Source organism: Alligator sinensis, unplaced genomic scaffold (assembly GCF_000455745.1).
Source record: "Alligator sinensis unplaced genomic scaffold, ASM45574v1 scaffold449_2, whole genome shotgun sequence".
NCBI lineage: Eukaryota > Metazoa > Chordata > Crocodylia > Alligatoridae > Alligator > Alligator sinensis.
The window spans coordinates 439,651-456,648 of record NW_005842831.1 but is presented as its reverse complement, the minus strand read 5'-3'; the positions used below and the strand labels follow the sequence as shown (position 1 = coordinate 456,648).

General features: G+C 45.8%; 1 protein-coding gene across 1 annotated transcript in view; it reads right to left on the bottom strand.

Moving 5' to 3' along the window:
- RAB40C (RAB40C, member RAS oncogene family) overlaps window positions 1–16,890 on the bottom strand; it is a 61,954-nt gene extending 45,064 nt beyond the window's left edge. The window contains exon 1 of the mRNA XM_006035401.3: window positions 16,576–16,890. Coding sequence (XP_006035463.1) covers window positions 16,576–16,729 — 154 coding nt within the window. The 5' untranslated portion in view covers window positions 16,730–16,890. The remainder of the gene's footprint in view (window positions 1–16,575) is intronic.
- Between the last annotated feature and the right edge of the window lie 108 nt (window positions 16,891–16,998).

The window sequence follows — 16,998 nt, the reverse complement described above, 5'->3', positions numbered from 1 at the left end:
AGGGGGTCAGGCTAGATGATCTGTTTAGGTCCCTCCTGACCCTAGCTACTATGAAACTATGAAGATGTGGTGGGTGCTGTTCTGCAAGGCACAGATGCTGGAGCAGCAGTTCCAGCAGCAGTAGTACCTGTTGGCATGTCGACTGACTTGGGACTAAGTCGGCAGGGGCATAAGGGGCGCAAGGGCTCCTGTACAGGGGAAAGGCCCTCGCATGACTCCCTGAAAGGGAAGGAGGCAGCACAGTGTGGGCAGGGCCTTTTCTAGCAGCTCTCCCATGCCCCTCCATCAGGGCAGGTTTGCTGGCTGGGCAATTCAGCCCTGCAGGGGTGGGATGCCTTGCTGCCCGCCTGGGATTCGGGCACCCTTAGAAGCCCACGCTGGGGCTCCTGGCCAGGAAAGCAGGTGGGCTGGGACTGTGTCTGCCCCTAGAGCCTGGTATGGCTTTCCATGCTCCAACTACCTTTGTCCTGGGCAAGCACCCAGCCTCTCTTCTGGAAGCTGCCCATGGGATAGGCAGTGTGAGTTCATGGGGCCTCTGCGTGGCTCAGCCTGGGCAGACTGCAGGCAACACAAGCAAGGACTCAGCCTTGGATCAGGTAGGTCAAGGAGGGAGCTGAGCCCCCACTCATGTTGCTGGCCAAGCTGAGCCACACACAGCCCCCAGGAGCTCATGCCACCTCTCCCAGGGCAGCATCTGGCATAAAGGCTGGGTGCTGGGGGCAGATGCAGTCCCAGGCTGCCACCTGTCTTGGGCAGGATCCCCAGCAGAAGCTTCTAAGGGCACCTGAATCCTGGGCAGGTGAGCTGTCCTGCAACTGCAGGGCTAAACTGCCATGGTAGCAAACATGCTTCAAGGGAGAGGTGTGGGAGAGCTGCTAGCGAAGGCCCTACCTGCACTGCACTGCCCCCTTCCCCTGCACGGAGCTGCAGGGGAGTCTTTCCCTTGTGCTTGCCCTTGAGAGCTTCCTGCCCCCTCTGCTGAATAAGTCTCAAGTCAGTCAGCACACCAACAGGGACCACTGCTACCAAAACTGCCACTCCAGCTCCAGTGTCTGCGCCTTGCAGAACAGTCATTGCTGTGCCCAGCAGCAGCTCAGGGCCCCATGGACTCAGCTCCAGCCTGCTCTTGTCTGATGTTGGGAAGTAAGGAACACAGGGAGGGGGTAAGAGCCAGGGCTGGGGCCAGGCCAGTCATATCCAGGGGGATTGGAGGCTCCCACCCCCTCAGTGGGCACTGGGCTGCACTGCCCGGCTAACCTGCTGCAGGCTTCTGGGGGCTGTCCAGGGTGCTGCCCAGGGCAGGCTGCCAAGATGTTCACCCAGCGAGCTGCATTAAGAGCCCTTAAGGCATGCATGTGTAAACACGTGCCTAAATCACGTGTTTTAAACTAAGGCACATTAAGTTTAGGTGTGTAAATTCATGTGTAGACACACCCAGTGAGAAATATGTAACCCCCATAAAACAGAAGCTAAATCCAAAATGATCCCAAGGCCTGACCTGACCTTCCATACCTAACTGCGTCCTTCTGGCTGGCACAAGACAAATGAAGGGCAAGTTATCAGTCATGATTATGCAGGATCCAAGTTGTTCACTTGTGCTTATAAAGGCAACACTGAAATGCAAGCAGTTTGTCATTCCATTTCTAACAAAACTAGTCAGATGAGAGCATGACGCCAGAGAGCTATATGGACCTGGTAAATATGCTAACGCAGAAATACACCAACTGCTAGCAGCTTAGAGAGTTTTACATGATGGTGTGCAACAACTAAAATATTAGTCCAACAGGGCTTTCAGCCAGAGCAATCATGCTGCTAGGGAATGGGAGAAAAATCTTATGTACACAGAAAGCATTAGGTATTTAGGTTCCCCCTATCCTCAGTGATATAGTGAAGAGATGGTGGTACTGTATGCAGAACATGGTGCCTTTGGGCAATGAATACAATGCATTCCTATCATTAGCCTAGGAATTAGCCACTCCCTGATAGTCCATGGTCAGGCAAATGACACCATTACAAGAAGATAAACAGTTGTGAATTAAAAAAAAAAAAGTTACTATTAAAACAATGTATTTAACACTGAAGCAGTCTGAACAGAGATCTGTAAGAGCTGGCAAACAATAGAGCTTCTCAGTTCAGAATTATGTCATAGACCAGAGCTGTTCTGCACAGGGCCCACGAAGGGTTAGTTTGCAGCCCCTGGGCTCCCACTGAGCCACTCTGCCCTGGCAGTCGAGTTCCCTTTCCCTGCCTGCTCTAGCAGCTACAAGTCAGTCAAGGGTCATTGGGGGTGGGGTAGAAATCTTACCTTTCAGTCCTCAAGGTCCCTGCTCACCTGAACATGTAAACTACTCAAACTCGAGCTAACACTAACACAGATCAACATTTGAGACGCTTACAGTGTATTGTGTAACAAAGCCCTAAGAGATAATCATCCTACAGAAATCCTCGGAGAGAGAGAGAGAGAGAGAGAGAGAGAGCGCGCGTGCGCGCACGCACGCACGCACGCGAGTGAGCGCACGCCATAACTGGTGAGCTAGTAAACACAAGTCTGTACTTTTTCTGGCTGACGTATACATCCTAGTTCATACCTTTGTTAAAGATACAGTAAAAGGAAGATTGTAAATTGCAGGTCAGTACATGAGATCCTAGGGCTGTAGCAGTTAGATCAGATCAAGTGCTAACTAGATTGATAATGGCATAATACAAAAGACAGAAGACAAGAACATTTCAATCTTGAGAACAGCAAGCAAAGTTCTCAGTCTACAGACACTCCAGAACTGCAACAGTAACTATAAAAATCTTGCTGGGACAATGCAGCACACTTAGACTGCAGATACCCAGTCTATCCTGTAGCCATTTGTTCTACAGCCTGTAACACTTGCATCTCAGAGCAATATCAAAATGCAAAGTCTATTCTTGTTGTATGCCACAAAAGGGATTACAGAGTTTCAAGCCTTACCTTTTCATTCCTAATTTTCCGTTACTAGAAGTAGCACTTATAGGTCATCATAACACTGGCTCACAGGTTATAACTCTTCCTCTCGTGAATCTAGAGATACATTGCCAGACACATAAAGAAGTGATGTTTGGAAGCGACCCACAGAAACCGCAAGTTAGCTGCCTCCACCTAAAAATGAATTACTTGGATTCCTCCTTGTTTTTCAGCACAAAAAGTGCCCACTACCTGGGACTTCAGCGCAAAAAGTGGGGTGCATTGAGTAAGCTATTTTGGGATGTAGAACCAGACACATCAAGAGTTACTAGAAATGAAGGATAATTTATCCGATGACATGAAGTTACTAAGATTATGATTGAGAGGCAAGGATTCTTTGTGATATCTTTTACTGGACCAATTATATAAGTTAAGAGCACTGTTAACAAGCTTTCAGGTATCAGGTACCCTTCTTCACGTGTAAGAAAACTATACAGTCAATCTAGGAAAAGGTAACAGAGAATCCTTGCGCCTCATACATCTTTTGGACCATCATTCTACAACACTGCAACCTGACTAAGATCATGAAAGATTTTTTAAATGAAATGCCCTCTCAATTCCTTCCTGTAACCTGGACATAGCTCTTTTTATTTTAAGATTTAGATTGTGAAGCACTTAACATTTATTAAGACATTCCCTTCCCCAATAACAGAAGTTCACAGACAACAGCATAAGAGAAGCAAGCACTGGACATTTGGTGCAGACAGACAGCAGCAGAATGAACATGCAAACACCTATAAAAACTCCAGATTTTTAGAACACTTCATTTTTTAGCTGCTTTCTTTACAATCCAGTGGAGAGAATTCAGGCAGTTAGTTTTCCCCACACAGGGGAACTTTGTTCTGTGCTCATTTAAGTATGGCAATTGCATCTCAAAAATTGCATTTTGAGCCAAAAGGAAATCTGTTTCTAAAACTCCAAACAGTTCCAGTGGGCACCCAGAAAGCCACAGAAACAGTTATGAGTCAGTCGAGAATGGGAATGTTAAGTGGATTTGTTCTTTAAAAGAAAATCAAGATTGATTTTATGCACAGAGGCCTCTACAGACAAAAGAGTTTCTTCATGCTTTACAGTTCAGATCTCCATATAACTATACAGCTGCACTTGGGAACAAAAGACAGTCTATGAAGAAAATCACAGGGCATCATAACAATCTGCATTGTTGCTGGATTACAATACAGATACAATTACAGATCTAGTCTGAGTCCATATATACTCAGTAAGGTCAAAAGGTTGATTTTGGAGCATGATTTTAAGAAAATGTGTTCAAAAGCCTGAAGCTTCAGAGTTGACGTTTCACTTCTTGAGATCCCCCTCCCAATGCTGTGTGCTACTGAAATACTTTGGCAGCCCAGGGTACTGAACCCACACAGTCAAAGACCCAAAGCAGCCTGTTATGCACTTCAAAAGCCATGCATGAAAGTAGCGACCCCCACCACTTTTTTTTTTTTTTTTTTTAAAGCAAAGACACTTGTACCAGCTGCATTCCTTACAGTGCCAACATGGTAGCATATAGCTTCTAAAAATCAATGTTGCTCAAAATGCTTTTATTACTTACTGACACGTAGGCAAAATTCTCACAGACACCATGCCTCACCAAAAGCAGCTGCTTAACAGAGTCCACTTGCATAGGTCATGTTATTTTAATTATCACATTCCAACCCCAGACTAGAAAAGCATTCAAACAGTGTACTCTCCAAATTGGCATGTTTTGACTACGTCCAAAGTGCAAAAACTTTAGAAGTCTGCAGCATTTTGGCAGGATTTGGAAAAGCTGGGTATGTACATCAAAGACACAAGGTTTACAATGCTCCCAGCCGCAACCGTGAAGATGGTAGCACCCATAACGACCTACAGCAGAATCTCAAGTGGCCCTTGCAGCTGCATGGGACAGACTCGAATGCTTGCACCCCTGGCCTGATATACCAGGGGAGTCTCACATGAGAGAGAAAGAGAAGCATTTTTACAATGAGATACCATGGGCATATCTCATTCCTATGATATATGGAAACTGGACAATGTTTCATGAGGTTTAAATAGGGACACTGGATTTTCGGCTCATTACCTGGATTGGTTTTGTAACACCTTTGTTTCTATGCGTTTTTTGCTTGTATGCCTCACACCAAGTTACTCCCTCTCTCTCCTGCTTTTCTACGTATTGTATTCTAATCACTCACTCCACATTATACTCTGCTCTAGGCTGTCCTTTCACATCATCTGATGAAGTGAACCTGGGTTCATGAGAGCGTGTGCTATATATCTTATTTAGTCAGTCTATAAAAGGTGTATATCTACCCTGCCATCTGATTGACTTTACACTGCGACAACTAACTGCCTCTCTCATATTATCCCTAAATATTCATCTGGCTACAAGCATTTTAAATATACCATGCCCCTTTAAAACGGCACAGTGAATTTTAACCCAATGTTATAGGGAATATATACGAGAACACAGGCTTCAGTGTATTCCCCCACCCCCAAAAGGTGCTTGAAATAGTCAGGATAACAGATGAAAACCCTAACAACTACACATTAGCTGTCAAGGCTCTATGCAATTTTCATCAGGAGGTAGCTGGGTGAAGTCAGCTGTAGGAGGGAAGGGCATAGTGCTGACTTTGCTTAGATACACCCAGTGCATTGTTTATCTTGCTGTAAAATTCTAGTGAAAACATTTCTCATGATGAAAAACCGCCACCACCTTTTTCTTGCAGCCAAGACGTATCCCAGAACGAGGCCAGCTGGAAAGACGAAAGACTTGCCAGTTGTTACGACTTCCTCTGGTGCCTGGGGTATAGACTAGGCACCTCTTAACACAACGCCTAGAACAAAAGACCCGATTCCCGACTTGAGCCTCTGGACACAACTCTATGTTATACAACATTAGTAATTTCTTGCGCACCATTTTTGTCATACTTTTTTCCTGTAACTTCTCAAACAAAGGAGAAAAAAAGCGAATTATAATGATGGGAGCGTGAGACTAACACAATAAAGATCAGCCAGAAGGCTGAGGGACTTTTGTAGTTCCAGATAGGGCCTGGAACTACTTAATTCTTAAACTAGTTTGGATACACTACTTCGAAGAATGGGCATTAACCCTGAGATTTACTGCTGCCCACCATCTAGACTGACACTTGTTTGATATATCCTGTCAATGTTTTGGGGTTTTTTTTGCACACCCCACTCCCTCTTCAGAATGGTGCCCCAAGAGGAAATATTCTGTTTTAATCTCAGCATACAAGCTTCATGCACTTCCATGACATGCTTAGATGGCCACAGCACCATACAGTGCTGCTGATATCCAAACTGCTTCACAGCATCAGCTTTCTGAAGTTGTAGAAGGGCAGAATGTTATGCAATATTACATATTTTGCTCTATTCTCCTGAAGATTGAAAAAGTGTGTTTCAGCAAGAGTGCTTTAAGTCATCCGAATTCATGTTTTAATCCTGCCATCAAAGAGATTGCTTGCAAAAAAACAAAACAAGAAACAGGACTTCTCTCTATACACACCAAACAGTTCAGACTCAAGCCTCAACTCCCAAGGAAAATAGTTTCAGGTGTGCCCTTGCATACACCAAGTATTTGTAGGAAGGGAATCAACACTATTTCTGAAGCTAAATCAAACTGCTTCCTTCCTATTCCACCAAAGCCTGGAATAGGCTAGGACCCACGTGGCATGATGCTTCTATACTTTCTCATTCCCTCCACAGCTAGTTTCCAGAGAAAATGAAGTTTAGGAGGTCAAGGGATGGGAACAGAGCTAAAGCTTGGGAGCCAGAATCACTGCTATTCATAAAACAAAGCTCCAGCTTTCTGCCCAGCTACTGCCAATGCCATTTCAGATACAACAGGAAGATGCTTTCCTCTCCCTCTACAAAAAGTAGAGTTTGAGGAAAGTGTGTCAGGAACCACTTAGCTGCCAAACCAGACAGGGAAGGATGACAAAGGTTTTACATGCATGCTGCTAACATAACTTCTATTTTGAACTTGCAACCCTTCCTCCAAAAGCTGGATGCTACTCTGTCAGTATGTAGATTTAACTTGATAAGTATAAAGGCACTGTCTGCTAAATAAATCTGTTGCAAGAGTGAGACAGCAATAAAAGCTTTGCCGGCTATTAAAGACAATATCCCAACTCCAGATCTATAAGCCGAAACAATCTATAAAGTTTTGTTATAAACTCAGGACTCAGCCACAGCTAAACAGTCAAATAAAACCAGGAACTGTGGAGTTGCCTGAAATTCATCGTACAAGCACAGCCAAGTATCCATGAAGCATCTTGAAAAAACTCCCAGCCTTATAAATCTTACCCACAACTATTCTACCCCAAACCAAGCCCTCCTGAAGAACTAACCAGGCCCAGTCCTGCAATATCCTAAGCAGCATGAACTCAGGGTAGTTGCAATGACAGTAAAAACATTCTAAGCAGTCTCTAAGACCTTGAGAAATGGGATAAATCTTGGCCATGGGCCACACTTAGAATGGGTGTCCTTCCCACCTCCAACTCTCTTCAAGCAGAAAGGCTCTGAGAAACACAAGCAGCACAGAGCATTAGGAATCGCTGTTTCTGAAAACAGTCGAAAAGCAGGCGAGGGAGAACCAAGTCATGGTGGAACTGTTTGATCCAAAGCTCACTCTGATGACAGCAGAACTCTGCTCCCTGGCTGAAAAAGCAGCAACATCTCCCTGAAGGATACTGGCAAGAGGGCTGGCAGACATGATTACTATAACAACCGTTCTCCTCTTAGACAGCATTTCAAGCAATTGAAGGAGGAGATTCCTAGCAGCATGTTCAGCACAGCTCCACTGAAGTTATTCCCTGGAGATTAATTTCTCAGCTGCTAAGGGAACTTGATAGCATGGCTTCATTTATAAGATTTTTGCCCGAATCCATCTCATGTCAGAGTGCTGAAACATCAAAATAAAAGTTTCAATTAATACAAATTATACCAGACAATGAACAGTAACTTCTGTCAGCCTACAGTGTTTGGGAGACAGTACTTCCACCCAATCTGACAGCCCATGTCTGCACTGACTTGCAAAATGCTGTTCCTTCAAGCCTTCACCCCCCTCCCCTACAACAGCATGCAGCCAGGTGGGAAAGGGAAGAAAGTAGGAAAGAGGCATCAGGATTAATGATGCCTCCCCAGGGCCTCTGACGGATCACAATAATGTTTCAGTGAATACTCAGCTTGGCACAAGCCCGCTCATAAACATAGTGGCAACTATGGAGATACAGGTTCTGCACCAGGAGACCTGGAGCAACTCAGAGCAGATGGCATGACTCACCCCACCCAGAGGTTTTAGGAAGAACAGGGAAGACCAGAGATGTTTACTGTACAGCCCCCAAAGGGGAAAGGCTAGACTGCTACACACTGGCACCATTCAGCGAAAAGATACAAAGCACCTGTCCTCAACTCTTTGGACTTCAGTCTTCTCATCTCCAAGACTGCTATGCTGACTTGTTTCCAGGATCCAGTGGATGGGAAGCATGAGGGAGGAACTGGGGCATTCTTCACAGCAGCACTCCCAGGCACAGCCTGGCAGCATTACAGAGACACCATAAGTAGCAACCTTAAAAAGATCCACTTGAATCTTTCAAGTTAAACACAATCACTGACTGTCCATGCTGCAGTATAGTGCTCACAAAACAAAGATGACAGGGAGCTGAGAAGCCAATTGTTGGTACAGGTGGGAGGACAAGGAAGCAGTCTCGCCTTTGAAGATCTCAGAAGTTTGGCAAGAATAGAATAAGAATGAGGAGGGAGAAAGAGGTGGGAAGACTATATCCCTTCTCTTCCCCCCCCACTGCATGCAAGAAGGATGAATCTGCCATTTTATGAGCTATTGGGTAGTTTCAAGGCTGCTAAGTAGTCAGGCAAAATGAAGATAGTGCCCTAGATCAGGGGACTGGAACTATGCTGGCACTCATGGGCTGGACTGCATGTTAGAGGAACCAGACATAACAGAATTTAGGAAAAACAACCCACTCTGTGAAAGGTCCCAGCTGCAGGGAAATGCATGGAGACAAGCTAGAGGAGTAGACACAGAGAGCAGTTGGGTGTGTAGCTTGATCAACTTAATGGTTTAGTTCAAATTAAAATTTGTGACAGTCTCAAAGCCACCAAACTTTGTATTATCTCTGGGGTCTAGGAACCCCATGTCAGGTATATGTACCTTAGTTTCTTCCTAGGGGCTCCCCAGCACATCCATCTCTATTTGTATAGCTACCTGCCTGCTGTCCAAAAAAAGATTAGAAATAACATCAGCCTAGATCCCCAAGCTAGAAGCCAGGGTGCCAGCTAAATCCATGTGCCTCCATTCCAGGCTGACTTTTATTGCTTCTGCAATTTGCAAGTCCATTACTCTGTTCTAATTCACTTGACAACTACAGCAGCACAGGATGAAGAGGGAAACCTTGTTTTAAAATTTTCTTAACTTAGTTAACTATACCTTTCTATCAAAAGTTATAGACAGTTAAAAGACTGCAGAGAAGCAGCCAGGAAACCTGCATCAACAGCTCATAACTTAAAGCCTAATTTACATGTGCTGCACTTGTATGAACAAATCTTGGAAGAAATTCAAACAGTTTCTCAGAGCAACAGAGCTCCTTCAGCATTTAGTTTACCTTCTTCTATGCAAAGCCTTGGGTCATTTTATAAAAAAGCAGCTGCAAAAAAAAAAAAACTTCCCAGAACCCTCCTGAGTGAGCAAATGCGAGATACCTTCTGGGAGATTACTCTTCCTTGGAGCAGTGCCTGTTTGCACTGCAGCCTTGACTTACAATTCTGCATCTATTATGGACCTTCTTTCTAAAACTACTTAAAATGAAGGCCATTGGGGAGAAGCCTTTTTAATCCTTCCTGCTCCAGTCCAAAACCACCTCTTTAGAAGAGATCCCCTCCCCCTCAGATAGATCCTTTTCTAGGGGAGTAAGCAGGAAGAGAGGTAGGATTTTTCCGTGGAAGTGCAGAAGGTGTTTTGAAACCTGTGCTCAGAGAAGCATAATACATGCAGACTCATCCTCATTAGTGTAATTAAGAAAAACCTCATCTCCAGTGGAGGCTGAGCATCTTGTCACATGCCCACAGCATCATAGATTTCATAGACATCAGGGCTGGAAGGGACCTTGGAAGATCATCGAGTCCAGCCCCCCGCCCAAAGGGCAGGAAGTCAGCTGGGGTCATAGGATCCCAGCAAGATAAGCATCCAGTTTCATCTTGAAGGTGTTCAATGAAGGCGCTTGAACCACCTCCGGTGGCAGGCTGTTCCAGACCTTGGGGGCTCAGACAGTAAAGAAATTCTTCCTTATGTCCAGCCTGAAACGATCTTGAAGTAGTTTGTGACCATTCGACCTCGTCATCCCTTGGGGCGCTCTGGTGAACAAACGTTCCCCCAGATGCTGGTGGTCACCCCTGATAAACTTGTAGGTGGCCATCACTTGCGCATGCTGTCAAGCATTCGAGAACAAGGATGCTTTCCCATTACTCATCTGGTTGAGAGGAAGCACAGAACAGAGTCATTTTCTCAGCTGAGCCAGAAAACAAGCTGGATGGGATTACTTCAGCATAAGCAAGAGCTGCTTTGATTTAAAAGAGGTTTGACTGGTGATGCAGCATTAACCAAGTGGCATGCGCTCCTGCCAAGAACACCAGGATTCCCCCCAGCAAAGCAGACACCATTCACAGGCACTCTCAGAACATCATCTTCCTAGAGACCCAGGGGCTCTGGAGAGCTAGGAGAAACAGTCAGAACATGTCTGTCCCACCTGAGTGCTCATGGCTGCACCAATAACCAGGGAGCAGACAAGGACAGAACAAACTGTGCCATCCAAGTGTTGAAGTAACTGCATGTTCAGGGGCAAGTCAGGACATGCGATAAGGCACATAGCTTTGCTACATCTCAACTAATGTAGAAGCAGATGGAACTGGCCCCCCAGTGCCACTGACAGAAGCTGATGATGGAAAAGAGGGAGCCTGCTCAGCTGAGGGAAAAGGAAACCTTTACACAGGTTCCAAGCAGGCCCCACTACTGACAACACTGCTGGTAGGGGCACTTCCGCAATAGCAAGGAGGCAACCTGTAATGCTTTGGGGAAGGGAGGTAGAGGAAGAAAAATAAACCCTTCCTGGAACAGTCTGCATCATGCTTCCTCTGCCCAAGCCTGACAGTTGGCAGGATTGCTTCAGAGCTGCGTATCTGAGTGACCCATCCTGAAATGCAAGCCTCTCCCTTTCATAGATTGTAAGGGGCTGGAAGGGACCTTGCAAGATCATCATGTCCAGCCCCCTGCACTAGGCAGGAAAGACAACTGGGGTCAGGTGACGCCAGCGAAGTGACCATCCAGTCTCCTCTTGAAGATTTCCAGGGTAGGCAATTGAACCACCACTGGAGGGAGTTTATTCCACAGTCTGGACACCCTAACTGTGAAGTTTTTCCTAGTGTTAAGCCTGAAATGGTTTTTCAGGAGTTTGTGGCCATTACTCCTGGTTTTCCCCAAGGGTGCCCTGGTGAACAGTTGTTTGTCGAGCCCTTGATGCATTCCCCTGATGTAAGCTGCTACCAAGTCCCCTCTCAGCCTTCTCTTTTTTTTAGTATGGAGACCCAAGTCCCTCAGCCTTTCCTCGTATGGCTTGCCTTGCAAGTCTCTGATCATATGGGTGGCTCTTCTTTGGACTCTCTCAAGCTTATCCATGCCCTTGCTGAAGTGCAGTGCCCAGAATTGGATGTGGTACTCCAGCTGTGGTCTCACCAATGCCAAGTAAAGCAGGAGAATCACTTCTTGGTTTTGCTTGAGATGCATCAGTTGATGCATGCCAGAGTATTGTTTGCCCTACTGGCTACAGCATCACCCTGACAGCTGATGTTCATACTATGGTCTATTATTCCCCCCCAGTCCCTTTCATTCATGGTACCACCAAGCCTGTAAATATGTTGGGGATTGTTAGTCCCGAGATGGAGCGCTTTACACTTCCGTATGTTGACCTTCATCTTGACCAAATCCGCCCAACTTGCCGACCTGTCTAGGTCTGCCTGTATTTGCAGCCTATCTTTAAGCACGACTACGCTTCCCCATAACTTGGTGTTGTCCGTGAACTTGGCCAGTGAGCTCTTCACCCCCCCCATTCAAATCATTGATAAATATGTTGAAAAGCACTGGACCAAGCACGGACCCCTGAGGGACACCACTGGCCACTTCTCACCAGAATGACACATATCTGTTCATTAGAACTCCCTGGGTCCTACCCCGCAGCCAGCTTCCTACTCACTTGCCTAACTGTTGAGCAGTTAAGCCTGCAATCCTCCAATTTTCCCATGAGAACATCATGAGATACCAGATCAAAGGCCTTTTGGAAGTCTAGGTATACAATGTTGACTTCCTCTCTTATCCAGGTGGCGAGTTACCTGGTCACAGAAGATGAGATTGGTAAAACGAGACCTGCCCATGATGAAGCCATGTTAGCTGTCCTTCAGAATCCTAACTTCTACAAGCCTATCACACAAATTCCTTGATGATTTTTTCCAGGATTTTCCCTGGGATACAAGTTAGGCTAAGTGGCCTATAGTTGCCCAGGTCCTCTCTCCTCCCCTTCTTGAAGATGGGCACAACATTGGCCCTCTTCCGGCCTGCAGGGACCTTTCGACTGAACCAAGCAAAATGCAAGTAAGAATTCAGTACAAGCCCTACAGAAGATGTATTCTATGTATTAACAACATGGTTCTCTTTATGCAGTCAGTACTAGTGAGGGAAAATAACATGCACACATGGGCGCACACACCTGCAGGGTTTGAGCAAGACTGGGGAACACAGCTGGCCACAGGGTGCAAGAGATAATGCAAACATCAGGGGCACAATCACCACAACCTTCCTGAAGTCTGGAGTTCTAATGAATGGAAAAAGAACAGCTTCTACATCCATGTGTCTTGATATGTACCTCAAACAGCCACCAACTAAGAACCAAGTGGCAGTTCTGTATCTCAGGGTCCTTCAGTCCTAGATTTCTCTGCTAAGATAATCAAGGGCATCAACATTACCTGTGGTAATCTGAGATACAGGCACCTCACCAGGGCTAAAATAAATCACACCAATCCATGAGGGGCCAGACTGCCTCCAGATGGTAACCACTTTATCACTGTGTACTGAAAACAATTCCAGTTTGAAGGAGGTATTTATAAAGACCATTGCTGAGCTCATTGTTAGGCACCAAGAGTCATTCCAAATGGAGCTGTCAAATTTGATGTAATCTATGAAGTTACAGATCTGCTTTCAGGCATGACCTTTGGACTCTGCATTCTCGGACTAGAAAATGATGAAAAAAGCAGTTTTTCCTGAAAGCATCACTTTCAGCTATAATGTCACATCTTAACAGTTGGACCCAGTTTCTGAAGCTGCAATGTCATGTTGGCTGCCTGACTGCATGAAAGTGGTCCTGTATCCTGCATTTCCATCTGCTACCTCAGTTGAGCCCCCATACCTAGTCACTCCTCAGAATGGTAAGAATTTGCATGATGCAGACCCTTGCTGGAACTTGGTAGAGTGTGGACAAGAAAAAGCTGAGGTTCAGGTGCATGGAAGGCCCTACTTCCAAACACCAAAGTACATTTTAAAGAGATAAGTAATCAGATATAGCATATATTTTTGAAGCTGTACACTTTTCTCAGTCCATTCATAGCGCCTGACAGAGTAGGCAGCAACCTACAAAAGCACATGCCTCTCTGAATGAGTGAGAAGGCAGGGCAAGGTGGCACCTTGTAGACTAGCTCAGTACTTGTGCATCTGTCCTAAGGATTTCCCATCCTACTTCCAAGCCCTATATAATGGGAGGTCCTGCTTGGCAGAGGAAATAATGGAACTCCAGAACACTGGTCACTCCCCTCCGCCGTGCCCCACCCCAACCCACCCCGAGGGGCTAAGCATATAGACACTATCAAATTTACCCCCTCCCAAAGGAGCAAAGACTAGCAATTCCAGCTTGGGGACTGACTTGTGCTAACCACAAGAGCACCCCAAAAATGCATGCCATTTTTTTAAATCATAAGACAGTCCTCTTGTCCCTATAAGATGCTGCATCATCAGTTTTGCATTCTAGTTGTCCAGAAAATAGGAGGTACCAGTATTTAGCAGTCTCTAGGTTTTACATAAAAGACCCTTTACACAGTATTTCAGCCTGCTGGTAACAATTTTAAGGAGAGAGAATACTGGATAGTTTAAGACTAGTAAAAGACAGCCTTTTACCTTGAGGGTACTGCTTCAAGACTGGGCCACTACTGACCAAACCCGATGGTTCTTTAGGGGTATCCAAGGAGTATTTAGTAGTATCTGTTCAGCTCTTACTGCACAGGCCCTCATATCATCTATACAATACCTTAGGCTGGCAATCTCAGCCTGGTCACAGAAGCTTAAGTGGTTTTCACACCTGGCCTTAGCTCTACCCAGTCACATTAGAAGCCAGTTGGCAGGGAAGCTTGTATTGTCATTACTCTGCATTCTAATTGTTCTGAAGATGAAGAAAATTTGATAGCCAAGAATTTTACAAGCATTAAAAAAAACCAAAAAACCACTCAGATAAATTGCAAAGCTATCTACTCCCATTACTCAAAAGGCATGCAATTTAGCAAGAGCACCATTAAATGCTGAAAATATCAAAGCAGGCAGTGACACTCAAAACATGACTTAGTAAAATTAGCTACATTTAAAATAGGATTCAGTAGCATACACAAGAGAGCTAGGGCAGGGTTTAAAATTATTAATTTATTAGTATTTTTTTTAAATGGAAAGATGTGGTATTGCTTTACAGTATATAGCAGTCATAGGCAATGTTTTTGGTCAGAGTGCCAAAAACACCTGCAACCTCAACTCATAAGATGTTGGTGTCCCAGGGGTGGATGGTGTGGGAGCCTTGAGGGGTTTAAATCCTTGTTGTGACAGCACAGACTTGGCCCCTTCCCCGCCGTCCACCCAGAGGCATGTGTGCCAAGCAAAATGCCTCCATGTACCACACGCTGGCAGTCATGCTGGGGGTTGCCTACCCTTGGTATACACCATGACTGCAGAGGTACAACTCCTTTTGATTATATCAGGAATCATTTTTCACCAGTACATTTGCTAGTAAGTTACTTGTCCTGCTGTCCACATTTGTAACTGAATCGCACTGATTTTCCTGCATCACCTGCTTCTAGCTGATTACAGATAACCCTCTCCAACAGAAGTGCAGCTTTTAGAACCTTAGAAGTACCAACAGAAATGGTGTCAATAGTCTCTCTTATGAGCTGCATTTTTTTCCTTTTGGGCAATGCTAAGCGCAGCACAGCAGCTCTCAATTTCAAAGAGCTCTCACCCAAGGATAGATGTATTCAGTTCTTTCCTGGGGGCCTGCAGATGCTCAATACCTCTTGGGAAAAGGCATTAAGTGAGCCAAGCTGTCTCCAAACACATGAATGATAGCACTTACATCAAATCTTGTCCATAGCCCCTTAATTTGCTACCGTGATTTCACAGCTATCCTAACCTCAAACTATCCTCTTTGCATGGATATCTGTAGAGCACCATTACAGAACCTCTTGAGGACGATGCATAATAAGAATTTATTACAATTAGAAGTCAAGCCACACTGCTCCTTTAAACTCTGAATCAGTTTGTCCCATCCCAAGTGTTAACAAGCTCTTGATTCTCTCAGCCTCTTGCTTTCAGATTAAACTCCAAGTGCCAAATGCTACAGCCCCAGGGCTGGTTCTTGTGAAGATGCTGAGTTCCAGGGCCTGAATGAGATTGCTTCTATCAAACCCTTCGGGCTATTATTTTGCATCAGGGATGGTGAGAACTATGACAGATTGCAAATCGCCACAGGACCTGCACCCTGCCAGGCAGCATTACATTTTAACTGCTGCGAGTGGATGCAAAAGAGAGCGCAGCTCCACTCCTTGGCTCTTAATTATAGGCTTGTGACATTATAGTTAATGGTCTGTCAGGGCTTCCATTATAAGCCTTGATTTTGCAGGAGGCGGACAGATTAAGCTCAGTACCCCAAGTACTCAGTCACAAAAGCTTTAGATTTGAGCTAATCTCATTGTTCTTTTGGCATAAACCTCTGGATACTCCCTTTTTATACAGCTGGCTGCTTGTGTTAACTCTCTACTGATGCTCCAAAATGCCATGACTGTTTTTTAACTGGAGGCACAAGCAATGCTATGCTTGAAAACAGCATTGTTGTGATGTCATCAATAGATATACAAGGCTGTCATCAGGTATCAGGGGACAAGTTCCTGATCATTTCACCAATATGACTCTGAGAAGCGGATTCTTAAGGCTGCAAGGGACATGGAGCGAACAGAAAGGTGGTGACTAATGCAGGTCCTGTTAAGCCAAATGCATTTTTTTAACTGATAAACTGCTACACCAAGCTAGAGCAAACAGCAGAGCAAAACGTGTGGCATATCTGCCAAGAACTGCGTATGGTGCAATGTCGCTCCACAATAACTCAGTCTGTGTAGGCTTCAGAGCAATTATGAAGCTGTTGATAAAGCTTCTCCCCACACCGTTGTGTTGTCCTCGCAGCCCTGCACCCCTCCCTCCCAAGGCTCCTTACCGTTACTGTAGGCATAAGGGGATTCGGATGCTCCATCTTGAAGGCTCTCCAGGATTTCTCCTTTTCCAACATCACTGTCTCCTACCAACAGGAACTTGAGCAGATAATCATAGCTCTTCACAGGGCTTCCCTGGGTTCCCATTCTCCCTCTCATTAGTGAGGGGGCACGATCCGCATACTAAACACGCAGCCAGCGCGAGAGGGCACCGCGGCTCCAGCTCCAGCTCCCGGGCCCCGAGCCCAGCCCACCGAGGAGGAAGCGCCGCTCTCAGCAGGAGCCCTCCATCCTCCGCGGACCTGCCTGGCGCGACGCCGGGAGCCGGGAGCCTGCGAGGAGAGAAGGGGGCGGTGCGGTGAGGTCCCGCCGCGGCCGGGCGCTGCCGCCCAGGGACGCCCTTTGTTCGGAGGCGGCAGCGCCCGGCC